Source organism: Poromitra crassiceps (assembly GCF_964638095.1).
Source record: "Poromitra crassiceps genome assembly, chromosome: 10".
Taxonomy (NCBI): domain Eukaryota; kingdom Metazoa; phylum Chordata; class Actinopteri; order Beryciformes; family Melamphaidae; genus Poromitra; species Poromitra crassiceps.
Window position 1 is genome coordinate 14,086,787 of NC_139631.1, and position 9,150 is coordinate 14,095,936.

At 39.9% G+C, this 9,150-nt stretch overlaps 1 protein-coding gene across 1 annotated transcript; it reads right to left on the minus strand.

Moving 5' to 3' along the window:
- Positions 1-561: 561 nt before the first annotated feature.
- On the minus strand, positions 562-7,522 carry elovl7a (ELOVL fatty acid elongase 7a). The gene is made up of 8 exons (XM_083645192.1): positions 7,435-7,522; positions 4,546-4,657; positions 4,255-4,445; positions 2,996-3,073; positions 2,812-2,868; positions 2,590-2,695; positions 2,308-2,444; positions 562-1,961 (listed from the first exon to the last, which is right to left on the minus strand). Exons 2-8 carry the CDS (start codon positions 4,628-4,630, stop codon positions 1,710-1,712), a joined length of 906 nt encoding a protein of 301 aa, XP_083501318.1. The 5' UTR covers positions 4,631-4,657; positions 7,435-7,522; the 3' UTR covers positions 562-1,709.
- Between the last annotated feature and the right edge of the window lie 1,628 nt (positions 7,523-9,150).

Here is a 9,150-nt window from a genome sequence, read left to right on the forward strand (position 1 = left end):
CAATCAGGGTCCCTGCACTCTGGAACATGGAGAAAATAAGTTTTCTAGAGGCATTTTTATCTTTTACCAGTCAGTTTCCTTTTGTTTAATTGCTGCATTTATTTTCCAACACCATTTTTATTCTATGGAAAACGCAGGGTTGCCACTCTTTTGCAATGAGATTTGAACTTAAGGACAAATCATTTCATAAGTCATCTAATGCAAATGTGTTTGCAGTATGCTTACACATTGGAATGAGTCATTAAGATTTAAACTGAAAATCTAGACAAGCAATGACAGCGCTGCATGGAGTGTGATACTGTAGATGGGGACAAAGTGTATAAAGCTTGGCCTAGAAATTTGGAGATAACTTGAGTGCGCAAGGATCAAACTCAGATTCCAGTAGGCTAAAGTCATTTAAGGATCTCTTTGTCAAGTACTTTCAAGCACTTTCCAGACCCATGGTTGGCAACCCCACAAAAGTTGCTTAAACTAAACATGTCGAAACACTTGCATAATAAAGGAAAACAAAAACAGATAAAGTACAATGATATTTTTATTTCGATATAAATACGCATAAAAACAATATACACAACGTCATTACAGGTCACATCATTTCTTAGGACAGTTTAAAGTACACCAGTGAGTGAAGACTGGCTCAGACCAAGGTACTGAACAGTAAACTAAAAAAAAACGTTCACATAGACCCATATCTGTGTGCATTAGAGAACTGATATATCCCTCAAGTGATTTAACATGGGCCGCACACCCACACCAAGCTAAATTCTGTGTCCTCAATCACCATAGGAGCAGAGTGTCGTGTTCACTTTAACTGTAACAAGAACGCTGTAACCACATTAGACTATATTCCAGAGGCTTCAATGCAAAGCCGTTGCCTGAGCTTCAACAAACGAAGCGAAACATTAGACAAGTGTTTTCTGACTGATTTGGCTCAACAGTGAACAGTGAACCTCAACATGTACTGTGTCTTGTGATACAGATTTTAATCCCACATTAGTGATGAAGGAACTCAAACTGCCGCTAAATTTAAAGCTCTGCTCTGGGTCCTAAAGAACCACCGTGTTGTGCCGCCCGTCCTCTCTGGCATCTTTGTCACACCGTCACTTCATATGGAGAAGTAATTTTTTAGAGTGTCCCATCAGCAGCTGTGACTCAAACCGTCGAGAGGAGGGCATGCATTATGAGAAGAGCGGTCTCCCTTCTGTGTGCGTGTAAACATTTAACAATATCTCAAACAGGAAATGTGTAGTCATAATATACAATTTTAAAATCATGTAAAAATGCAGAAAAAACAGCTTTAGTTTGCGCCTAGTGTAAAATCCAACCCTTGAACTTAAAAAAACCTCAACTGTATTTAGTGAAAGCTGTAGATTTTTTGGGGGGGGGAGTCCACACATGGGTGTATGGCGGAGGCTGCTTTAGCTTTATTTGGAGGCATAGTCTCCACTATGTAGTCTGTCTGGTAGTCTAAGGGTTGGATTGAGACTAGACCGCATACTTTGACAGAAAAACAAAATGATATTTAGAATTAAGCATTCAGTGTAAAAAACAAAGCAATCGGCTTTGGTCATTAAAGTTCTTAAATACAGCTTTGGTCATAATTTAAAGATTGCCTTTGCAGAGATACAAGTAGGATGATGAGATGTACAGTCCAAACAGAGTGGAGTTAGGGTCTGCTTACGCAAAAGGGGTCACCGCCGAACCCCGCTTCACTCTTCCTTCTCATTTGGGCTGGCATTGCCATTCATAACTCCGTTGCTGTGGTGTGCCCATGTCTGATTCTGCAGTACCTTGGGGAGCCTCTTGCCTTTGGTGTAGGCGTGGTACCAGAAGTTGAGGAACAGGAACAAGAAAATCAGGCCGTACGAGCCGATGATGTAAACAAAGATGGGGAACTGGTAGTGGCAGTCCTTTATGAAGAAATACTGGGAGACATGGGTGGTCACCATCACAAACTGGATCTGGGGAGGGACAAAGGAGGGAGGGGTTGACATGGTCAAGTCTCATTGGAAAAAAAAGGTAGGACTTATCTCATATACATATATCATATAAAAAAAAATAGACTAACATTAACCTTGACTACACAAAATATGTATAACTGATAAAGGATAAATAACTTTCCATTACGGTACATGGAAAAACTAGCATTTATAAACTAAACAAAGTACACAAAATACAAGCAGATCAGAGAAGACCTACCCACTGTGACTTCTTACACACATTAAGATGTATACACAAACAACTTTTATTAAATAAGGTCTAAAAAGCAGTCCTGTGCCAGACTAGCTCCTAGACCATTTTACATACCAGCTGGATGGTAGTGAGATATTTCTTCCACCACAGGTACTTCTGGTAGTTGGCGCCCATAGCAGTCAGGCCATAGTAGGTGTACATGATGACATGGACGATACAGTTAAGCATGGCATGGAACGTTCCCAGACCACCTGCAATAGAGGGAGGACGTCAGGATGTGACAATTGTGACATGCAGACAATTGTTGCAATAAAACTAAGGAAAATGTTCCTTAAAGAAAACTAAGGCCAACATATCAGCCATCAAAGAAACAGACTTCAGAGGGGAGAAGTGTACCTCCAGCAAAACGAACGCCGAACCACCAGGTGAAGGGCATGATTGAGTGATGGAAGACGTGGAGGAACGTCACCTGGCTGTTCTTCTTCCTCAGCACAAAGAAAATCTGCCAGAAATATATAAATTAGTTTTAAACACAGGAGATAGCTATAATCAACATCTAGCACAACGTATAAGACACATTTATTCAACTCTGCGTCTGGGAAATCTTTTGTCACTTACTGTGTCCAACATCTCGATGAACTTGGAGAAGTAGTAAAGCCAGCATGTTGCTGCCATCTAGAGGACAGTAAAGAAGATGTCAGACCATTCAAAAAGAGCAGACACCCATCGGATGTGATATTCATTCTGACAAATCCAATTAGGTGTTGCAATAGTGCCAAGTGTGAGAAATGAAGTGTCTCACCCTCATGCCCTGTGGTGATGTGTAGTCCACCAGATCGCAGTGAAAGCTGTATCCTGTTCCCCATCCTGACATAATAAACTAAAAAGAACAGTGCAAATCACAATTAGTCACAAGCAATTCAGGGTGTGAAGTCAAGGTAATTAAAAGCAATCAACTGAACTATTTAATATTCCAAATGTTTTGATACATTTCTTGCAATCAAAAGACACTAATTTTATATTCAGGAATTACTTTGACATGTAAAGCACATGTAAAGCACATTTTGGGGAGTTTCTACATCCAAAATGTAAGTGACAGAAGTTTGTAGTCTAGTGTTAGCCAACATGACAAATGTGAACTAATCTTTTACAGCATTCTTTTACAGCCTTCGAAATGCATGTAAAATCTAAGTTTGGCTCATACAAGTCATATTCAGGTTCAGCATAATAGATTTTAGAGTGCAAATACATACATCTTCATTCAGTCTAATTTCAATCAAGAACATGCCATTTCTCATTCATTACAGTATTACATGGAAACACAGAATTAGGTACACCACTATGGATAGACATCAAAAATCAAAGCCACATTGAAGTTAAACAATCCTGAGGGAAAGTTGGCAGAACACTGCCATGGAAAAAAGGAAGTCACACCTGCCCATCAGGTTTAACCTCAACACATGGAAGAAGACACCAAACAGGCTTTCGGCCCCACTCAGCACTAACTGAAACTGTTTCAAGGAGTGAATAACCGTTTGACTTTTTAGGACCATTCTATCAAATAAGAGATCAGACACTTCAGCATTAAACCCCATGAAACTATTTAAATTCTGATTAAATGAAATATCTTATCAGAGACCACAATGAGAATGAGGATTATTTTGTTAACGGATCAAACTCTGTTCTGACTTTCCAGCAAAGAGGAAAAAAAGAAAGGATATCATCAGCAAACAGGGTTAAAAAAAAAAACACTTCCTGGTTTCGAGTACAGGTGAAAGGCAGACACTTGAGCAACAGAATTTCCCAAGACCAAGAAATTACTTTGGAATGTGTCATGGCGGTGTTCTTAACAATGAGCTCTACAAGGGGGAAACAATGACGTGTGCTCCGTCGTTGAGCCTGTGGTATGTATGCATATCCGACTCGAGCTTTCATTAAAGAATCATTGCCATGTAATCCAGTGCTCTAATTTTTTATATATATATATATATATATATATATATATATATATATATATAATGTATTTTTACAGACAATGGTCTTCAATTTCATTCAACCCACCTCATAGATCATGTAGAGGGAGAGGGCTACCACGCCAAAGTTGTAGATTATGAGAATCCCTTTGAGGTCAAAGCCTTTGCGGTTCGCCATTAACCGAGGCCCCAGTGACGCGACAAAGTAGATGTACGCTGCGATGATGATCGTTTGCGGGAGAGGAGACGACATGAGCAGCCAGTTCCCCGTCCGCTTGTCTGCAACAGAAGCATGGTGAGAAGGTTGGTAAGACATTTGATACAGAACTAAAGCACCAGCACCAAAGAGGTAGCCCAGCAGTTTCTTTACAAAACTCACCTGACATTTGGATGAACTTATCATACATGAGTGCAGCTGAGGACTTGATTTCACTTAAATCCATCTTGATATCACTTAATTCCATCTTTTACACAAGGTCCTTCGAATTCACCTAGAAAAGCAAAGAAAGGTCAAAAGGTTAAGAACAGGGAATCAAGAGCTAACGGGTTTTGTCTCAAACAATGCAAAGGCTGACAGACCATGTGGGGAGGGGGATTAACACACGCAAATAAGTTAGATACCAAATTTAAGATGATAATTTACCCCCCTTTTACCCAAATACATGTTCCCAAACAGATGTGTGCAAGTGTGAAAGCTTTTTGAAATGTAATCCAGTAAAGCGAGAAGCTCTCATCCTAAACTTCCAAAACAACTGGCTCAGCGGTTGAAAAAGCCAATTGAAAACAGGGCTATCGATCATTGGTAGGCTATTTCAGGATTAATTTTTAAAAATCAGTTTGAGCCGAACCCAGTACAAATCAGTGGAGCAAGTGACAGAATTATGGCCATGTGTTGTCATCTCTAGGACCATACCATCACTGCTGAAAGCTGAAAGACTGGATTGTATGATGTATGAGAAAATGAGTCAACTCAGCATCACAGCCGCTCTGCTTTCTTTGAACATCTGAGCCAGACAAGGGATGAGTGTGTAGTGAGCACAATGAGCTCTACACACTGGGCCATGCTCCGCAGAGGACATGCAGTGGTGCCAGCAATCATTTGAATGTGGTACGGGGATGCACACAGTGCATGCAAATGTATTAATTGTCCAATTAAAAACATTGTTTTCAGTATGACCAGTTTTCAGTATGACTGTCTGTATGGTCAAATATAATAAAAATAGAACTGTCACCTTGCCAGTTGTCATGTGCATTTTTGCAATGACAAACATACCATGAACTCACTATCTCACTTAGAATTTGTATATGGAAATGGGATTGCGATAACTGGGATGAAATGGTCCCAATAGTCAGTGAATTCAGACAAGAGCAGTCATTCAAGTCTTTTAGTGCCAAGACATTGCCACATGTAAAGAAACTAATGTACATACCGGTATTCAACATGTACATGTAGGCCTATGCCTCTTCATTTCTTAATTTGAGGGAGGATTCCTTCATCTTTGAATGCTTGATGGACAAATGCGGCTGTTCTAGAAACAGCAATACACCTGTGGAAGGCTGTAGTGTAGAATACACCTGTAGAAGGCTATAGTGTAGAATATAAATGGACTGTATTTATAGAGCGCATTTTATATAGTCCATCGACTACCCAAAGTGCTTTTACATGAATACCTCACATTCACCCATTCACACACCGACGGTGTCCAAGGATGTGGCAACACCTGGCAGATGAGTCAAGTTGAGATATGAGCTCACTGTGTGGTCTGACTGGTTTAGGGAGCAATGCATGTAAAGTAGACCTATAGCAACTTTGTCTGAGGGAAGTTCTCATGCTGGTTTGACAACCGGAACTCGACAGCTAAACAAATCACTATTCTATACTTGCTACATATATTCACCTTTAATCATCACCTTTCACCATCAATCATCTCAACCGCCCCCACCCCCCCAGGTCTGGAAAGGTGTATATTTTGTCCAAACCCTGCATGACAGGTTTACAAAGTATCTCTACCTGTGACAGTAAGTAAGAAGGATTCATTCACTCGTCACTGTTGTGTAGGCCAGTGGTTCTCAAATGGGGGTCTGTGGCACTTTGCCAGGGGGTCCGCGAAAAGTTTTCAGGAAAATAAAAATAAACACCTTTTTTTGTGCAAAAGCTTCATAGTTCAACGAAAATATTGTATGCTTTAAATCGAAAATGGTTCATGGATTATCCATGAACCATTTTAGGATTACATTATAATCTTAACAAACCTATCAATTTAAAAGTCAAGCATGTTACAATTAAGCTTAGCCCAAAATCACAAATCAGAATGAGGGGGTCCCCGGTATATTTTCTATCTTATAAGGGGTCCTTGGCTGAAAAACATTTGAGAACCTCTGGAGTAGGCTACTGTAGTTTACAAAGTCAACAAAATCACATAACTTGAATTAGAGATGACTGGACAGCCTTTAAAATTGGAGTATGCATAATTTTCCCCACAATCATTCAACAGCAAGAGTAAGTTTTCTGATGTGTTAAATCATTAGGTCCATAAACTGAACACTTTAAATTAAGCAATTGATATAGTATTCAGTTACATCACCACATGGCTATCTTGACTTGGTAAGAAACTACCAGGTGATTGTAATCAATTGGGCGATTACAATCAGATGACAACAGCCAGCCAATGAGCTGTGTTTCGTAAAGCAGCATTGGAAAGGAAAATAATGCATGTGCCATCATGGGAATACTAAACTCTTTTAGAAGTTAGTTTTATGACAAAAACGGAGTTTTATGACAAACCAGCAGGCTGCCTGATTTTGAGAATGGGTGCCTCAACGGATGAAATGTGGTCGACCCGACTAACGTTAGGTTCATAGTTTTCCAAATAAAATTTTAATATGTTAATTTATGTCATTGAAAATATCAGCGTGTGAATTGTTTTTTTTGCCGTGGAATTGCTAGTAGGCTATTCTGTTGTAATCAATTAACAGGTGATTACAATCAAATGACACAAGCAACCAATGAGCTGTGTCTATTGTAGCGCCATAGGCTATTGGTAGGAAAATGCTTATGACATAATGGGAATACTATGAATGCCCTCGTCTTTTAAAGTCGTAATGCCATAACTCGCAACAGGTGAGGCGGATAACAGACTGGTAACAGATCCTACTCAGCTCAACAACACGAAGTCATTTTACCTTAACCCTGAAATATTCCTGCTCGCTTTATCTGTTGAGTCCTCACCAGTAACAAACAAGTTAGAAAAATAACTGCGTGGCTTACCTTTAGCACTGCTGAGAATCAAATATCCTTCAGTAGCAGCCGACCTCTTGGCACACCTGCGGCAGGAACCAGCAGTAATAGGTGTGTCTGTAACCAGCAGTAACGCATGTGTGTGTGCAGCTCCACGCACCAATATGCGCTCACAGCTTGCGCCTCTCTCCTTATGACGCAGAGCAGGGGGCGGGCCTTGCCTCCAGGTTGGCCTCCTCGTTCTTGATTGGACAATCTGTGGTCAAACAAGTGCCATTTGATCCCAAATCATACCTAGGAGATGCCTCACAGTTACCAATGGAAACTGTGTCAAAAGTCTTTGTCTTTGTAAATTGGTTTCAGTAGCTAGATGGGGGTGGTGGAGGGCGGGGGGGGTGAAGCTATCCTGTAGTATATTTTCCTTAAATATCCTCTCGACTTAGAGTTACACATAAAACCTTAGTAAGAATACAGAAGTATAGAGAATGCATTGTTGAGGGAGCATTCTCAGGGCTTGTATTATATGGAAAACCACAGCTAAATTATTAAAAAAAAACGGTACAATTCAAGACACTTCAGGTATTTTAGAAAAGATAAACTGGCTGGCCGGTGAATTATGTAACGCTAATGACAGAATATCCAGGATATAAACCCTTCATTTGAATCCTTTTGATACCATTATAGGCTACATAAATTGTGTGTCCACTATGGGGAACAGTCAAAATCATCTCTCACAGATTTCCGACTTGTAAAGTAAACTACTCACTGGGTGGATATAAATGACACATAGTATATTTAAAAAAAATCTAAAATTGATCACTGTAACACATAATGGTGTCTTTGGGCCATGAGTGAATGTTCAGCCTCATAATGATTCCAGGTGTAACTATGTAAATAAGGCCAACATGTAAAAGAGAGAGAGGGGGGGGGGGGGGGGGTAGTAGTTTCTGTGTTACACCTCACTGGTGCTTTCAATCAGGCCTGACAACAGAACCTAAAACCAATGCAAATGGAGCCAGGAATGACAACAAGAGAATGAGTGGAGTGGTTCCTCCCATGTGAGGCTTGGCTGGCTTTTCCGGCTTTTGGTTGGTCTCTTATCACAGCTAAAGAAAACACGGGAGCTGAAAGACTGCACAGACAATGCCTGTTGTTATGAGACCACACCTCTATGAGAGGGATACTGCTGCTCTCCCTCCGAGATCTTGGCTAATATTCAAATATTTGAACTTGAAACATCACAACAGGTGTGTTGCATCATGGTAAGACTACTTGGGATGTGGGAAAGATGAGGTTTCATTGTTGTGTCCGGAGAAACTGAGGCATAGAAATAGAATAACCGATTAATTAAAAACAGATGTCCCATATGTCATCAATCATGACCTGATGACCGAATTAATTAGACATTTGAGGATGATTTTGTAGATATACCAGCAACAAGATGTTTCCGGCAACTGTCAAAGTTTCTGTGCCGGTGGACAATGTGGACAATATACCACCGATGTGATTCAGGGCCTAAACAAGACACGGGATGCGTTCGGAATTTTAGGGCTTAGTGACATGAAACTTGCTGTGGCTACAAAAGACAATGTTGGCTTTCCATTCTAGTAATGAAAGAAAGAAAGAAAGAAAACACAAAATATGATGCTACATCAAATGTATATTAAAAAAAACAAATACTTTACATATCTATACAAAATGTATTAAAAAAAAAAACATACAATAATTATTAAACAACATGTCAGT